At 42.2% G+C, this 19,243-nt stretch overlaps 1 protein-coding gene across 1 annotated transcript; it reads right to left on the bottom strand.

Annotated features, from left to right (window-relative positions):
- Window positions 1–16,878: 16,878 nt before the first annotated feature.
- On the bottom strand, window positions 16,879–18,192 carry CPG8 (cuticular protein glycine-rich 8). The gene is made up of 2 exons (NM_001173323.1): window positions 18,105–18,192; window positions 16,879–18,017 (listed from the first exon to the last, which is right to left on the bottom strand). Exons 1-2 carry the CDS (start codon window positions 18,114–18,116, stop codon window positions 16,992–16,994), a joined length of 1,038 nt encoding a protein of 345 aa, NP_001166794.1. The 5' UTR covers window positions 18,117–18,192; the 3' UTR covers window positions 16,879–16,991.
- Between the last annotated feature and the right edge of the window lie 1,051 nt (window positions 18,193–19,243).

Genomic DNA, 19,243 nt, shown 5'->3' with positions numbered 1-19,243 from the left:
TAAAAGTGGTGAAATAGCAGGTCAGGTGTTGAGGTGCTGAAAAAAATAATAAATTTATTTAAAAACAAGGTTAGGTAAAATACAATGTTTACAATACATGCAACAAAATGTTTTTATTTACAAGTAACAGCATTATACACAAATCAATGTCCCTAATATGGTGGTTCAATGAATAGGTACTTTGACCTGAATAAACACATATCAACCCAATCTCTTGACTAACATGTGAGAACTACTGTGGCTGGAGCTACTAGTAGTAGCATCACAATAAGTAGAAGTTACTTGCATTTAGTTAGAGGATGATAACTGCAAAATAGGTGATTCTTGATGCAATGCTAAAAAGGCAATAAATATTAATTTTTAAAATGCAAGTTTTGTTTAGGTATTTATTTCAGATAATTAGGTATAACATACATACCTGTATGTTTGCGATTGTTCCAATACTGATAGATTTTCCGAGTTGGCTATAAATTCTCCTTACAATATTCTGATGATGTGGATTAGTATTTTCAATCTGTTGTAGTTCCTTAAATATAATAAAATAGGTTATGCCTAAATTTTGTTCATTTATCTTAAACTGAGTATGCAGCCTTTAGCCAACATAATGTCAGTTTTCATTCCGATAGAGGCACCCGTCACGCGCGGACGTGCTCATCGACCACTCGATCGCCCGGCCTTTGTTCGCCCGGCTTTTGTTAGCCCGGCCATTGTTCGCGCGGCCTGTGTTCGTGGTACATCTGCCGACTAAGTGCTCTTCCTGGAAGTTTGTATTTGTTTTGTTTCCTTTTGTTATTTCTGTGTTCGTGGTACATCTGCCGACAAACTGTCTTCCTGGAAGTGTTTAATTGTTTTGTTTCTTTTTGTTATTTCCGTGTTGTGATTTTTCTTTGTCCTGCAGTAATCGTGCCGCATCGCCACCTGTGTTCAATAGAACCGCTCAGGTCCGAGAAGTTGGGGCCTCGCCGCAAGGCGAGTGTTTTCTAAGACCCAGGGTAGCCCCACCTGGGCACGTAGACATCATGGACGCTGTATTTGCGGAATTTCTCCGGCTTCGCTACCCAAAGCTCACTTCCGAGTTTCAGGCCTTCAAGGCCGATCACACTGCGAGCCCTCTCGTGGACTCCACCGAGCTCGCTGCTCCTGCGTCGCCTGTACCTGCGTGCAAAGCTTCTGCATCGAGCACCGCAGCCTCCGTCGTGCCTGCCGTTCCCGCGTCGCCTATACTGGCGAGTAAAACTGCTGCGTCGTCCGCCGTGGTCACCGTTCCAGCAGCGCGATCATCCGCGGCCTCCGTCGCGCCGTCCAAAACACCTACTCGTAGGTCACCTGCGCCCGCCTCCTCGTCCTCCGACTCTGACTCGGAGATGGAGGTCGACCTCGCTCCCGCCTCATCGACGGATGGATTCACCCTGGTGCAAAAGGGTAAGAAGCGTGCCGCGGAGTCTCGAGCTCCCGCGGCCGCTAAAATTAGCAAAGCCGCGAACGCGTCGCGCCCCCGCCCTCAGACTCCCGTTGCGCCTCCAGCCCGTGCCACTCCGTCGCCGCGTCCGGTGGCACAAAATAAAGCCCAGACCCCTCCCCCGGTAATCCTTCAAGAGAAGGCAGCTTGGGAACGAGTTTCCCTGGCCCTTAAGGCCAAAAATATCAATTTCACGAATGCCCGTAACCTCGCGAACGGCATTCAAATTAAGGTTCGAACATCCGACGACCATAGGGCCCTCTCTTCTTACCTCCGTAAGGAGCGTATAAGTTTCCACACATATACGCTCCAGGAGGAGCGCGAACTCCGTGCCGTTATACGTGGCATCCCTAAAGAGTTGGATGCCGAGCTCGTCAAGGCCGACCTTCTCGAACAAGGCCTACCGGTTAACTCCGTACACCGCATGCACACAGGCCGCGGAAGGGAGCCATATAATATGGTTCTCGTCGCCCTCCAGCCTACCCCCGAGGGTAAGCAAATATTCAACATCCGAACGGTCTGTAGCCTTTCCGGAATCGCAGTCGAAACCCCACACAAGAAAGGCACACCTAGCCAGTGCCATAACTGCCAATTATACGGGCATTCTTCCCGTAACTGTCACGCGCGCCCCCGATGCGTCAAGTGCTTAGGCGATCACGCCACGGCCCTATGCACTCGCGATCAAAAAACCGCGACAGAACCGCCTAGCTGCGTCCTGTGTCGAACACAGGGTCACCCCGCAAATTACCGCGGATGCCCCCGAGCCCCGAAAATAAATCGCCGCGTCGCCCGCCAAAACCGCCTCCGAGCTTCCGGCCCAGACATCAAAGCCTCGGCACCCTCTGTGTCGCAGGCTAAGCCAGCGTTCGTTCCGGCGCCGGTGCCCAGTGTCTCGGCCTGGGCGAAACCGCTGCCGTACATGAACACGGCTACAACTCCCTCCTCCGCGATTCGTCCCGCCCCCGCGACTCGTCCCTCTCCCGCGACTTGCCCTCCGACCGCGTCCGACAATCTCGCTTTAGCGATCGACTTCTTTCAGTCGATCAACTTTGAGCGCGTTAACGCTTTGGGCGACGCCATTCGCTCTGCCTCCACTGCACAACACTTTATCGCCGTTGTGCAAGAATACGCCGACGTATACGCGTCATTAAATACGTACGTCCTCCCCTCACTCCGCCGGTAATCAATGGCGTATATAAGTAGAATAAAGCCCCTATCCGTAACGATAGGATTTTTTAACGCTTACGGTCTCGCAAATCAGCGTGATCAGGTTTCTGACTTTTTGCGTGACCATCAAATTGATATCTTTTTAGTGCAGGAGACCCTACTTAAGCCCGCGCGCCGTGACCCTAAAATCGCGAACTATAACATGGTCAGGAACGACAGGCTCTCTGCTCGTGGTGGTGGTACCGTCATTTACTATAGAAGAGCCCTGCATTGCGTCCCACTCGATCCTCCCGCGCTCGCTAATATCGAAGCATCAGTGTGCCGAATCTCACTGACGGGACACGCGCCGATCGTTATCGCGTCCGTTTATCTTCCACCGGATAAGATCGTTCTAAGCAGTGATATCGAGGCGCTGCTCGGCATGGGGAGCTCTGTCATTCTGGCGGGCGACCTAAATTGTAAACACATTAGGTGGAACTCACACACCACAACCCCGAATGGCAGGCGGCTTGACGCGTTAGTCGATAATCTCGCCTTCGATATCGTCGCTCCGCTAATCCCGACTCACTACCCGCTAAATATCGCGCATCGCCCGGATATACTCGACATAGCGTTATTAAAAAACGTAACTCTGCGCTTACACTCGATCGAAGTAGTTTCAGAGTTAGATTCAGACCACCGTCCCGTCGTTATGAAGCTCGGTCGCGCTCCCGATTCCGTTCCCGTCACGAGGACTGTGGTGGATTGGCACACGCTGGGCATCAGCCTGGCTGAATCTGATCCACCATCGCTACCGTTTAGCCCGGACTCTACCCCGTCTCCTCAGGATACCGCTGAAGCCATAGACATCTTAACGTCACACATCACCTCGACATTAGATAGGTCATCGAAACAAGTTGTAGCGGAGGACTTTCTTCACCGCTTCAAATTGTCCGACGATATTAGGGTACTCCTTAGAGCTAAGAACGCCTCGATACGCGCCTACGACAGGTATCCTACCGCGGAAAATCGTATTCGAATGCGTGCCCTACAACGCGACGTAAAGTCTCGCATCGCCGAAGTCCGAGATGCCAGATGGTCTGATTTCTTAGAAGGACTCGCGCCCTCCCAAAGGTCTTACTACCGCTTAGCTCGCACTCTCAAATCGGATACGGTAGTAACTATGCCCCCCCTCGTAGGCCCCTCAGGCCGACTCACGGCGTTCGATGATGACGAAAAAGCAGAGCTGCTGGCCGATACATTGCAAACCCAGTGCACGCCCAGCACTCAATCCGTGGACCCTGTGCATGTAGAATTAGTAGACAGTGAGGTAGAACGCAGAGCCTCCTTGCCACCCTCTGATGTGTTACCACCCGTCACCCCGATGGAAGTTAAAGACTTGATCAAAGACCTACGTCCTCGCAAGGCTCCCGGTTCCGACGGTATATCCAACCGCGTTATTAAACTTCTACCCGTCCAACTCATCGTGATGTTGGCATCTATTTTCAATGCCGCTATGGCGAACTGTATCTTTCCCGCGGTGTGGAAAGAAGCGGACGTTATCGGCATACATAAACCCGGTAAACCAAAAAATCATCCGACGAGCTACCGCCCGATTAGCCTCCTCATGTCTCTAGGCAAACTGTATGAGCGTCTGCTCTACAAACGCCTCAGAGACTTCGTCTCATGCAAGGGCATTCTCATCGATGAACAATTCGGATTCCGTACAAATCACTCATGCGTTCAACAGGTGCACCGCCTCACGGAGCACATTCTTGTGGGGCTTAATCGACCAAAACCGTTATACACGGGAGCTCTCTTCTTCGACGTCGCAAAAGCGTTCGACAAAGTCTGGCACAACGGTTTGATTTTCAAACTATTCAACATGGGTGTGCCGGATAGTCTCGTGCTCATCATACGGGACTTCTTGTCGAACCGCTCTTTTCGATATCGAGTCGAGGGAACCCGCTCCTCCCCACGACCTCTCACAGCTGGAGTCCCGCAAGGCTCTGTCCTCTCACCCCTCCTATTTAGCTTATTCGTTAACGATATTCCCCGGTCGCCGCCGACCCATTTAGCTTTATTCGCCGACGACACGACTGTTTACTATTCCAGTAGAAACAAGTCCCTAATCGCGAAGAAGCTTCAGAGCGCAGCCCTAGCCCTAGGACAGTGGTTCCGAAAATGGCGCATAGACATCAACCCAGCGAAAAGTACTGCGGTGCTATTTCAGAGGGGAAGCTCCACACGGATTTCCTCCCGTATTAGGAGGAGGAATCTCACACCCCCGATTACTCTCTTTAGTCAATCCATACCCTGGGCCAGGAAGGTCAAGTACCTGGGCGTTACCCTGGATGCATCGATGACATTCCGCCCGCATATAAAATCAGTCCGTGACCGTGCCGCGTTTATTCTCGGTAGACTCTACCCCATGATTTGTAAGCGGAGTAAAATGTCCCTTCGGAACAAGGTGACACTTTACAAAACTTGCATAAGGCCCGTCATGACTTACGCGAGTGTGGTGTTCGCTCACGCGGCCCGCACGCACATAGACACCCTTCAATCTCTACAATCCCGCTTTTGCAGGTTAGCCGTCGGAGCTCCGTGGTTCGTGAGGAACGTTGACCTACACGACGACCTGGGCCTTGAATCTATACAGAAATACATGAAGTCAGCGTCGGAACGGTACTTCGATAAGGCTATGCGTCATGATAATCGCCTTATCGTAGCCGCCGCTGACTACTCCCCGAATCCTGATCATGCAGGAGCCAGTCACCGTCGACGCCCTAGACACGTCCTTACGGATCCATCAGATCCAATAACCTTCGCACTAGACGCCTTCAGCTCTAGGAGCAGGCTTAGGGACCTCGGTAACCGTACTCGTCGAACTCGACAAAGAGTTCGCCGTGCAACCTAACCCATGAATCAGCTCGCTGAGTTTCTCGCCGGATCTTCTCAGCGGGTCGCGATTCCGATCCGGTAGTAGATTCATTCGCGAAGCAGCTGCTCTTGAGCTGTTAGGTCTCCTTCGGAGGCGCTCGGGTAGCTGTTAGCAAATCCCACCCCTCCTGGCTGAGCCTTTGCTCGCCCACCTGTCCTGGTGAAACTGGAAAGGCCTCCGGGCCACCAGTAATCCTTCAATCATAAAAAAAAAAAAAAAAAAAAAAAAAGTTTTCTTACAGCAGTATATATAATGAATATGATAAGCGCAAAATTACAAATTTTGTAGTACGTGTTTGTTCTGCATCCTAATTTCCCTATTTATATTTCCCACCCATAAAACACCAATACGTGACCAGGACAGTGCTTAAAAGTTACGTGACCGTATGTTTCATAGGTTCCCAGACAGCGTGGTGCCTGTAATGAAACTGAATCGAATCGTCATTTATCACAAGCCCTGAAAACCAAAACTATATTATTCCAGCGGCTTTTCTTTTCTTTTGTTTTCTTTTTATTTTATTAACAACACACGAACACTCGAACGGTAGGTGCCATTTATACTGTGACGGTAGTCGGTGTTTCTTAAACGGCTTAAATTAAATTAAACTTATTTATGTAAGACGAATGTTTGCTGGAGGGAAGCGATTGGAAAAGGAAAGCCATGGACAAAGTGATTTGGAAGAAGCTGGAGGAGGCATTTACCCAAGAAGGGGTTCCGATTAATGGTACAGAAGAAAGTAACGTTAGCGAATAAAAGAAAATTAGAGAAATTCTACCCTAGTATATTTAGATATTAAATCGCATGTAACAACGATATCATTACGGATTGGAACTAAACGGGCTTTATTATTATTTATGTAAGACGAATGTGAGCGAGTTTTGTCGTGTGATTTTCTTCTAAGTATTCTTTTTTATAGGACTTCGTTGACAAGTACACTCCGGGTCTTGTGTTAAATGATAACCTTTAAACAATACGACGTAAATAGCTCCACCCATCTTGAAATATGAAATTGAATTCTCAATTATATTGTACAGCTGCTGTTCGCTTCAAACTAAGCATATGACTGCTTTGGGTATCAGAGCAACAATACCACGTCCTACAACTAATAAAAAAATGTGTTGAACATTTATTGATGCTATTTCGTAATCGTATGAATGAGACGATCATTTTACTAAAGGCTCTCAACTAACATAATCGCATCGCGATAATCTCTCCCTTGCATCGAAGAATTTTTTCTAGTGTAGGTACTCATAAATCAGACTCAACACCTAATATATACAAGTATAAAATATTATTGAAATATTTCTTTCTCAATTGAATGATGTGATGATATCTTTTCTATGATTCGGGCTACCTTGATAGTAGGCTGTTTCACCGCTATTGCTAAACACCATATTTCAAAACCATATTTGATCGATGTTCTTCAATATAAAACTGATATAATCGTCAGCAGAGTGTGTGTGTCTGTGCATTCCTATATTGCTTCTACGATGGTTGAGCCTATTTCAAATTAGGGCAGGGTGTCTTGTGAGCCTGCACTTGTAGATACTACCACCTTGTCTATTCTTGCCGTGAAGCAGTAATGCGTTTCGGTTTATAGGGCGGGGCAGCCGTTGTACTGTTAAAACTGTGACTTAGAACTCACGTCTCAAGGTGGGTGGCCGCAATTACGTTGTTGGTATCTCTGGGCTCCACCAACTACTTAATGCCAAGTGGGCCGTGATATCCTGTGTCCACCCATAGTAAAAAAGTCAATTTCAGTGCGGCATAATAAGTTAAACTAAAGAAAGATCGAGTGATTAAATTCAATTAATAATAGAAACGATCGTTTGGAATCTCTGGGTCTGCGGAGGGACTTCGGTTCCCTCTGTATTTTGTACCGTATGTTCCATGGAGAGTGCTCTGAGAAATTGTTTGAGTTGATACCATCATCTCGTTTTTACCATCGCACCGCCCGCCACCGGATTAGAGTTCGTCTATACTACCTGGAGCCACTGCGTCCAACCACAGTGCGTTTCCAGAGATCTCTTTTGCCACGTACCATCCGGCTTTGAAATGAGCTCCCCTCCACGGTGTTTCCCAAGCACTATGGCATACCCTTCTTTAAACGAGGCTTGTTGAGAGCACTTAACGGCAGGCAGTGGCTTGGCACTGCCCCTGGCATTGCTGTAGTTCATGGGCGACGTTAACCACTCACCATCAGGTGGGCCGTAGGCTCGTCTGCCTACAAGGGCAAAAAAAAATCAAGCTAATTTACTATGTGTGATGTTAAAAAGGATAAATCTCAAGACCAATCCCAATAGCACAAAAGGAATACAGAATACAGATATGATACTGTTTTTTATCATCACAACTTGTGCTATCAGAGTTGAACCTTCGAGCCGCTCGCTAGTTGAAGCCACAGTGCGTCTCCAGAGATCTTTATTGTCACGTACTACCTATCACTAAAATGAACAACAGTTCTCGGTGATTTCTGACTTTCAATACCAACCAAATTAGGTTGCGAGTTCTCTGTAGCCAGTCATAGAAAAAAATAATACAGATTCAGATTTTCCTTAACTTACCGATAAAATAGAATACGAACGGTGATTGTTTTATTTTACAAAACTATTTGTCTACGGCGTTTCTTATAAATATTAAATCTAAAAAAGAAAAAATAAGCAGGTTTCTCAATTAAAATTTAGACTACATAAATAAAATATCAGTCCTACAACAATATTTTATAAAATTCGTGAATCTGCATGCAAACTTTCATAATTACTGTAACAGGTTTTATTTTATTGATGATTTGCTATTTTAATAAATTATTAAAATTTCGCAAATATAGAAAGTTTGAATTTCCAAGGAAAGAACAGGACTTGTATGATAATGACTATCAAGAGAGCCTTGCAGCTTGAATTGAAATATGGACCAAGCCCAGAGCAGCTTTGACCTTTTGGTTTATCGCAGTGAATAAATTAGTAATTAAATTAAATAACAAAGTAAATATCGAACATCCACGTGCAAGCTTTGTTGTATTTGTGACCTAAATGTTATGATGCCCGACGTATGTGCTGGTTACGAGGGACGCAGCTATGCATGTGATCGAATTTTTGAAGAAGATATGTACTCAATCTTGAACAAGAACGATTTCTGGGATGGGGAAATAAAATGGAGTGATTAAAAGCCGCTAAACTCAAAATGCGTCAATAGTGGTGGAATGGTGTATTATCAGCTAACGCGGGTAGGTTTTTTTTTGGTCAGGAGGTAATCGCCGGATTTCCGCCCTCCACTGGTGATGGAGGGCGGGGCATGTCGGAGTCGAACTGACTAAAACCTCCTGTCGCTCAACAACCAACGTCAAAACCTCGCATGAGACAGAACTCATGAAAAGGCAAAGGGGGGAAAGAGAAGCGTTTAGTGCGGAGCACATCTCTCCCATCACCCTCCCCCTAGTGCGGGTAGGTACCAACATCCTGTCTATTTTTACCGCGAAGCATTGATTGAGTTTACAGGGTGGGACATCCTTTGTACAATATAATTAGGTTTTCATCTTCAAGGTAAGTGGTAGAGTTCATGTTGTGATGTCTATGAGCTCCGATGTACGCTTGTCCAGGTAGACATACCCAATAAAAAGAGAAGGAATAATCAAAAAATTTCCAAGCTGCGAGTGAGTATTTTTATTTCGCCACTGCTATTTTTAAGACATGGTACTCAAATATTAATAAGGTTTAATGGGGAGGAGTTTAAGGAAGAACTGAGCACAAATTTAACATAAGCGTAAAAAATCAATTACGAAGGTAAGTGTAAAACTTCGTGCACAATTTGTGACGAAGATTTTTTTTATTTTCTATATTGCTTAGATGGGTGGACGAGCTCACAGGCCACCTGGTGTTAAATGGTTACTGGAGCCCATAGACATCTACAACGTAAATGCGCCACCCAGCTTGAGATAGAAGTTCTAAGGTCTCAGTTTAGTTACAAATAATGTGCTTTTTTCATTTTCATCAATATATCAGCAATCCACTAGCACCGGTGTTCATTTTAGGGAATTGTTTTCTTACCACTTCTGCAGATAAAATTTCTAAGATACCTATTTATTTTCCTGTAGATATGTAGAGGACCCACGATCCAAGTGATGTAGAGCGATTGCACGAGGGATTTCATAAAGTAGAAAATAATAACATAAAACAGTAACAACAGCTGTTCCAAACTCTTTTCAAATTAGAGCTTCGCAGCAGAAATGGCTACAGTGATGTCTGAGATGGCAGGTAAATACAATGAAATTACGAAAAAAATACATACAGAAAGCTGAGGATAAAAAAATCCTATGCGATATACACAGGTGCTACAACTTGAAATCGTGGTTTTGAAGTTAAATTTTATTTAGGTCAAGAGTTTGATTGGACCTTTCCCATTCACTTTGTTGATCTGGTCTTTCAGCTACGAGAGGGACTTCATACCAGCATCGGAGGGCCTAATCAGGTGACCCTACCTTCACATAGTGGTGGTGCGGCCAATGGATCAACATGGAAATGCCATTTGGGACCGATCTTTTTATCATCGCATCTCCCGCCATCGGAGCAGAGTTCATCCATATTATCTGGAACCGCTGCGTTCATCTGCAGTGCGTTTCTAGAGGTATTTTTTGCCACGTACCATCCGGCTATGGAATGAGCTCTCCTCCACGGTGTTTTCCGAGCGCTATGACATATCCTTCTTCAAACAAGGCTTGTGGGGAGTATTAAGCTGTAGGCAGCGGCTTGGCTCTGTCCCTGGCATTGCTGAAGTCCATGGGCGACGGTAACCATTCACCATCAGGTGGGCCGTGTGCTCGTCTGACTACAAGGACAATAAAAATAAAAAAGATCCCTGATCGTGGGAACGGCAAAACTGCCGCAAGCATGTTGGCAGCCACCTGGGTTCTGAAGGTGGGGACGCTCGCTATTGATAACCAGTGGCGAGGTAAACTCTGTGTACGGGCTGTGATGTGACCCCGTCCTGGTTGTCATACAAACTGAGACATACAAAACTGAGCTTTCCTCAGTCTTCCCAGTTCATACTGGAGGCGTAGTCCAAACGCTTGGCTAATTCAGCAGCCGCGCAACAACCTTTAAGGCTTCACAGAGTACCGAGAGTACAGAGGTTCACAGAGTACCTACACCAGATCAGACAAGGACACTACGGGGATTACGCTCGCGGCTTACCCTGCATAGGAAGGATGACACCGTGTCCTCGTCGTATAAATCGCATCGTATCGTTCTGTACCGACTTGTCTTGAATAAATGCGAATATTAAATTTTTATCTAATACACGAATGTATGTAACAGTGGAATATAATTGGCTGTTAATGATGGTGATGATGACACTAGTGTATCAGACCTAATTACATATTATCAGATGCAGATGAAAACACATGTGAACTGAATATGAAAAATTATATAATGTTTGTAACATGCTATTTTATAATAGTATTTGCGCAACAGTAATAAATAAAAGTAAAATAAATAAACACAGAATTTCTATCTTTTAAATCCAAGAAGATTTTTAAAATAAAAATCTGGGGTGCCTGATCAATAACCTTTCTGAGAAGTTTTTACAACAGCATTTATTAAAATAACTTACGTTTGACTTAGAAACATATTTAATTGTTATCCTTTTCACTCACACTCATTTAAGTAAATTTATTTGTTTTGAAGTTGATTGATTAAAAGATAATTATGATGAAGAGACGCGCTTTAATTTTGTATACATTTATATTTTAATACCACATTTCGACTGATATTAATTTATCGACGTTTTTATAATTGACAAGCGGCCCGCTCCGGCTCCGCTCGTTCTATAACAAAAATTTCAACGATATTTGACGTTGTTTTATTTTTTTAAATAAAAGAACACTTATTGCGGCATAACTATAATAGTTAGACATATGCTGTCGCGACATTTTTTGTAAATAATAATGTGTTCTACAAAGTCGTAGTACATTATTTTATTCTATCATCAATAGTTCTCGCAGGCACGCGATGTAAAGAATATTTTAGGTAATTTTTTTACACCTTGGGTTACATTATTCGAGTTTTAGTAAGGACCCCTAATTTTTTTCAAAAAATTATAGGCTATGTCACTTGGGAATAGTGTAGCTTACAAACAGTGAAATAATTTTTCAAATCGGTTCAGTAGCTTCGGAGCCTATTCAATACAAACAAACAAATCTTTCCTCTTTATAATATTAGTATAGATAGGAAAAAAATACTTCAATAAATAATTGTATTTTCTTTAGTTTGTTGCGAATCGTAGACATGTTTAAATATAGTTTTGCGATAAACTGTGAAGAATTCGAAACGTCAAAATTAGTATAATGATAACAAAAGCGAGGTTCAACCGTAAAAGTATTATAGTTTTAGTTAATAAATATTCATGTCGTCTGATGCTAATAACTTTGATTATGTGTGTTTCTATTATGAACTTAAAAATAACTGACCTTGTATTTTGAGTTCTAGACCTTAGATAAATTTAGGTTGAGTATTATTTTTAAGAAAAGTGTAACAGAGCGTATATTCTAGAAAAAATAGCATGAAAACTACGTACCGAACTAGGTTTTTGTTCTAATTAATATGTATTAATTCAAGATGTCTCAGTCTGCACTGATAGAAGCCCGTATCCACAACTGAGTTTTTCGAAAAATTAGGGTTTCCAATTTCTCAGCTGTGAAGCGAAAATTTTTGATCAAGAATGATCTCTTCCTATACCTACACGTACTAGTAGCTGCTCTGCACGCGTTTTATGCAAGAGCATCCGGGTGATGGAAGACCGGCTATCCTCGACCCACGCTGGTTCTGGTCCAGCTGGGTATTCCGTAGGATAGCTCACTCTAACCGGCGCCATCTAGGCGGGGTTCGGATAGCCTGCCGACCGAGAGGGCTGGTGGTCGTGGCGCCGACGACCGCCTATCCGGCGTCCCGAGGGGGAGGGTGATGGAGAGATGTGCTCCGCACTAAACGCTTCACTTTCCTCCCTTTGCCTCTTCATGAGTTCTGTCTCATGCGAGGTTTGGACGTTAGTTGTTGAGTGACAGGAGGTTTTAGTCAGTTCGACTCTGACATGCTCCGCCCTTCATCCCCAGTAGAGGGCGGAAGTCCGGCGATTTCCTTCTGACAAAAAAAAAATCGTACTAGTAATAATGTTTTCTGTACATATCATCTCAAATTATCAAATAGATTATGTATTTATCAACTTGGTAAGTTCCTAAGCTTTTCATATTATAATCTATATATCAATATATTATATTTGAAGTATGTTCCAGCTTATAAAATTTGCTTAGATTTTGAGCTATATGAAAATGTATAAGCTTTCGGTTCATAATACTATTTCCCCACGTAGAATATTCTGAGCAATCGTTGAATAAGTAACATGGCACTGATCATTTCCTGTGATACATAAATAAGTATCAAATTATCTTAACATAGGGTATTTTTCATAGTGTCAAATACAAGTAATATTAATTAAGTAAAAATTTCGAAATCGTCGTGGCCTAAAAGATAAGACGTCCGGTGCATTCGTGTTGAGCGATGCACCGGTGTTCGAATCTCAGGCGGGTACCAATTTTGGTAATGAAATACGTACTCAACAAATTATGTTCACGATTGACTTCCACGGTGAAGGAATAACATCGTGTAACAAAAAAGATGGAGTCTGAGAAGAATGTGCGGTGACACCCTTCTCAGCAGTAGCTGCTGGAACAACTCATCCACATGCAACAGCAGGGTGATCGGACAATAGATGGAGGGCATTCGCCTATTCCTGCCGCGCTTGGGCAAGACTTACCCAGTTTCCAGATTTCCGTGAAGTAGCTTGTGTACAGGATGGAACCTATACATTGAGATTTAAACATTGTCCACAATACTGTCCAATAAACTATTCATTACTCAGTCGCAGTCTAAGGCAATTGCCAAATAATATTGTTTGAATTGTTGAATATTTTTTCAACTTGGACCAGCTAATGTTTTATGTAGGAGTTTTTGCTTTGAAAAATTAGTAGGCGTTAGTTGATTCAAAAACTAATGCAAACTTACGACTCTAAGAATAAATAAATAATAGTTTAAAAAACCCCTAAAAAACGGTTTTATAGAGATATATAGAGATATATTAGAGGTTTTATAGAGATATATTAGAAAATAAATTTAAATTAAAAATAAATGGTGAGGTGCTAGGTGTCAATAGCTATAATTTATTGACAGATATGAATAAAAGTCTTCTCATTTTGATGTCTTAAAAAGCACGCCAAGCTTTTTTTTTTAATAAATTGTTGTTCTATTTTTTACCAAAACGCGCCTTTTTTAGTTTTTTTTTTTAACTATTATTTATTTTTCTGTTATAGATTTATAGTAAGCCTATATTAGTCATAGTTTATGTAGCATTATGTATCATAAATTATTAATTAATGTACATTCAGGCAAATACAACAGTTTCCAATTTGCTAAGTGAAAAAACAGAAGGCGCTCAAATGTATTTGTTGTTTTGACTGCCGAAAATAAATAACGGGTCTACCTAACTGTTTAAAATATTGAATTGTTATCGGAAACTTGACGGTATGCCAAATTTCGAGTTAATCCGACGTTTTGAAAGGAGTCAAAATCATGTTCAAAGATTCCATGGAATTACATACAAACGAACATACGTATGAAGCTAATACAAGCGTATTAAAGAATACACTTACCATGTCTTTGAGAGTACGTACTTTAATTTTCAACTTCCAGATCTATCTATAAATTGTTTCAATTTGTATCATTTAGTGAATAATTTGAAAAGAAAGTAATAATTTAGATTTAAAATACCAAGTAATCTCATAACTAGCTTACAGATCATTATTAATTCAAAACATCACCTACTCGTCTATTTTCAATTCATTACCGATATTACTAATGTTCGTTGAATTTTGCCAAAGATATCAATCTCTGAGAGTGTATTGTAAGCCCTTAGTACAATGTGCCTTCGTTAATATCCTTAAAATCCTGTTGAGACTCCGACCTCATGTCTCAACTTGCAATACCAATGAGTTCTAGTAACCACTTAATACCAAGAAGGCCGTTATGGCGTTCCCCATCAACGCCTTTAAAAAAGAAATATGAAATACTACTACATTGATAAATTTTTATTTATTTTTATTGCTTAGATGGGTGGACGACCTCACAGCCCACCTGATGTTAAGTGGTTACTGGAGACCATAGACATCTACAACGTAAATGCGCCAGCCACCATGAGATATAAGTTTTAAGGTCTCAGTATATTTACAACGGCTACCCCACCCTTCAAGCCGAAACGCATTACTGCTTCACGGTAGAAATAGGCGAGGTGGTGTTACCTACCCGTGCGGATTCACAAGAGGTCCTAGCACCAGTAGCTTAATTTATTTTATTTATGATTTTTTATTATCTCTATATTAAATCGCAAGGAATATTGCGGCTCAATCAATCGTAACCGTTAATCATCGTTCATGGATACCAGTAGCTCCAGGTACTTATCCAAACCACTGGCTGGAGTAAGGACTCTTCAAACAACATTTAAAGAAAAATATTTCATGGTACTCGAAAACATCTTCAATTGGTACTGGTTAAAAATAACTCTCGAAAGGCACTGTCAATAAAATCAGCGGTTCCAGATATTAAAGATGAACTTAGCTTCATTTGTGGATGATATGATCATAAAAAGGGATGGACGAATATAAAATAAATAATGTCTTATCGAAATAAATGGACAAATGACTTGGAAAATGGACAAACCGATGTGCCAGACTTTGTCGAACGCTTTTGCGACGTCGAGGAAAAGGACTCCCGTGTATAACGGCTTAGGTCAGTTAGGGCTTAAGCCCTACGAGAATGTGCTCCGCGAGGCGATGCACCTGTTGTACGCATGAGTGGTTTGCGCGGAATCCGAATTGTTCATCAATGAGAATGCCCCTCGATGAGACGAAGTTTCTAAGGCGTTTGTAGAGCAAACGCTCATACAGTTTGCCCAGAGACATGAGGAGGCTAATCGGGGGGTAACTCGTCGGATAGTTTTTGGGCTTACCGGGTTTATGTATGCCGATAGCGTCCGCTTCTTTTCACACCGCGGGAAACATACAGTTCGTCATAGCGGCATTGAAAATAGATGCCAACATCACGATGAGCTGGGCGGGTAGAAGTTTAATAACGCAGATAGATATACCGTCGGAACCGAGAGTCTTGCGAGGACGTAGGTCTTTGATTATGTCTTTAACTTCCATTGGGGTGACAGGCGGTAACGTAACCGAGGGTGGCAAGGAGGCTCTGGGTTCGACCTCACTATCTACTAATCCTACATGAACAGGGTTCCAAGATTGAGTACTGGGCGTGCACTGTATTTGCAGTGTATCGAACAGCAGCTCTGCTTTTTCGTCGTCATCGAACGCCGCGAGTCGGCCTGAGGAGCCTACTAGTGAGGGCCGTTCGTGCCCATGGCATTGCCAATGTCAATGAGTGAGTTTCCTTGCGATCTATGCACATTATGGATTAAAGAACATATGTCATGTTTTTAAGGCATCTATTTATTTTTATATGAATTCAATGATTTTGTTACACTAGCAAAAATAAAGAACTACTCTTCCCATCTTGAAAAAAAATTATGTCCTAACCTGCCTTTATACTGACCTCAATTGACACGTAATAATGCACATAAATCATCAGAAATCAGCTGATCTAAGAAAGTTGTTGAAATTACATTACGCATAATAAACTAGCTTCTCATTTCTCAATCTAAATCGATTAATTATTTAAAATCTTATGTCACGAAATGATGCAACAATAAGTTACCTAATAATTTTCTACGTAAATTTATTCCTATTTTATATCTAACATTTGAAAATAATCTATGTAACAACATACATATAAGCTATTTTATGGCGAATTAATGTTTAAACAATTCAGTAGAAATGTTTTTTCTTTATTTTTACTTTTCTAATGTTGTTTTAATAGAATGCAATTTGAACTCTGTCAATACTTATAGCTAATATTGTTGAAAAACTATGAAAACAGGCTGAGAATTGACGGAACATGATAACAAAAAATAATTAAAATTCGTATTTCTAATTATATTTATGGCATTATGTCAATGACTGACTCGTTTTTTTAGAAAGTTATATTAAAGTAATTATTACATTGAAAATGTAAAAAATAAATCGGATTTAACAATGTTCTAGATCATGCTAATGTTCCATTTGGAACATCGAACTGAATATTCACGAAGAATTTTTAATTTAATATGAAAGACGAATGCTTGGGAGCTGATATTAGATTCATGTCTAATATACATATGTTTAAGAGAGAAAAAAACTAAGTAAGTTTGTAATTTTATTAAAGGTATCTCTAAGTATATGTACAGCTAATGACTATCAGTTTTATTTACAAAACTATTGACTATTTGGCAATATCACGACTCAAAACATGTCGTTCACCAGCAGCAGCTTTTCTTCTTGTAGTGGGTGACGTGCTTAATGATGTGGAGGGGGTATGGCTTCCAGACGGGTACGGGTACCTCCACGTGCTTCTCAACTGGAACGTGCACCTTTTTGATGACTTCATAAGGCCTTTCCACAGGGATAGGCACCTTCCTGATGACCTCTACAGGGATGTGCTTGACGACCTCAACCGGGACTGGTCTCTCCACCTCAACATGCTCCGTTTTGTATACTGGGTAGGGAACCTTCTTGACTACGTCCACGTGGACTGGGTAGGGTTGGGGAACTGGTACCTTTACCTTATGTGGCACTGGTACTGGTACGGGCTGAGGGAAGGCGACCTTGATGTGACGGGTCACTTCAATTGGGATGCGACGAACAACGTTTTGCACAACGGACTGGAGCTCGTACCTAGTGGAACCAGGGTCAGGACGGCCAACAGAAACGCTGGTTCCGATTACTCTAGGTTCACCGAAAGAACCGGAAGCACCGATTCCTCCTCCAATAGCCCCACCAGCACCAGCAAAGAAACCACCTTCTGCGCCTCCTTCCACACCACCGAACCCACCTTCGATTCCGGCACCACCTTCAAACCCTGCACCAAATCCACCGGCGTCAGGACCTGATAGTCCCGGTCCAGAAGCGATATCCGCAGCACCGAAACTTTCTACAGCACCTCCTCCTAACGGGCCGTTTCCAATATGACCGTGATCGTCGTGGTGCTCATGGACATCAATATGTCCATGACCCTCGAAGTGAGCGTGATCGTCAATGTGCCCAGCATCGAAAGCGTGTCCGCCGTGTGAGTGCTGTTCAATTAAACTCTCTTCTAAAACAGTCGGACCGCTTACGTGAGCTTCTGTGATACCATTTATGTGTGGTGGACCGTATGTGTTTGAAGGTGGACCGAAAGAAGCTGACGACGCGCCTAATGCTGACGACACGTATGAATCATGTTGATCTTGTAATAGTCCAGCCTGTGCTCCGTACGCTAAAGCAAAAATGAAAAACGCTTTCATCTGGAACAAGGATAAAACGAAAATTTAAAACTTAAGAATACAATAAAATTTATAGAGCTTTTCAGTTTTTTATCAGCATCAACTCACAACAAACGCCATGGCTTTTAGCTAACCGCTTTGAAGCCAGCTAAGAAAAAATTTGTTGCTGTCCTTTCCGAGTCTCGGTGGTTTGTGATGTGATAACGGATCGCGCCACATATTTATACAGCACGGTGTATCGAATGACACTCTTGAATAAATTACTTCGAGCTGGTTATCTTAGACGTCAGTAAATACTAAAGTATAAAAAAAAATTAGTTATGCTAATCTGGACTCTCGATCTTCCTTCATAAGACGTTATGTTACATGATTATTCAAATATTTAAAAGTATATTAACAAACGGAACTAACTTTTTAGATATAGAAAACTAGAGACGACATAATGAAAACAAATGCTTATTGCAATTTAATTAATCAGCAATTATGTATTGAGCTTCGATCAACAATGGCACAAAGTACAATATGATTTATTTCATTGAAATACTTAACAAACTCAGTTCAAATAGCAACATTATCACAGTTCCCCGTAAACTGGTTAAATTAGGGAGTATTTGTTTAGGAAAGTATCTGAGCACATATTATATTATGTGTACCATATTAGCTTTGGCTGTCTATGAAATCAGATGAGATAAAATTAAACAAGAAATTTACAGCATTACTCTTTTTTATTTTCTTGTCATTAGATGGGTAGGACGAGCTCACAATTCTGATGCTAAGGTAAGGCTTCCGATGCCTACAAATAGCGACTTTAAAGCATAAATCAAGTATGGAATAATGTATATCTTCCGATTCAGACCGACTGGTACAAATGCTTCAAGTGAGTGCTCCTTAAATAGGTGAGTTAATAATAAATCCCGTGCAAACTTATATTACACTTAATTTTCAGTAAAATTAGGGGTGATTCAGGAGCCGTTTGTGAGGGAGAAAGTAGTTGAAAAGAGAATTATGGATGAGTTATATCTACCACCCAGTCGTGAAGTAATCATGTGTTCCGTCTTGGAGGGCGGTAATGCCGTTACACAACACATCTCAATTAAACTTTTTGTTTCAACGTGGGGGCGGCATTCAAGCTCCGATGTCTTCAGGCTACGGTAACCAATTAAAACCAAGTGGCCGAGTGTTTTTCCACTTACATATTATTTTTCTATTTCTTTATTTATTGCTTAGGTGGGTGAACGAGCTCACGG

This window comes from Bombyx mori, chromosome 18, assembly GCF_030269925.1.
Source record: "Bombyx mori chromosome 18, ASM3026992v2".
Classification (NCBI taxonomy): Eukaryota; Metazoa; Arthropoda; class Insecta; order Lepidoptera; family Bombycidae; genus Bombyx; species Bombyx mori.
Note: the sequence above shows the minus strand (reverse complement) of the source record. Positions and strands in the feature narration are given on the sequence as shown.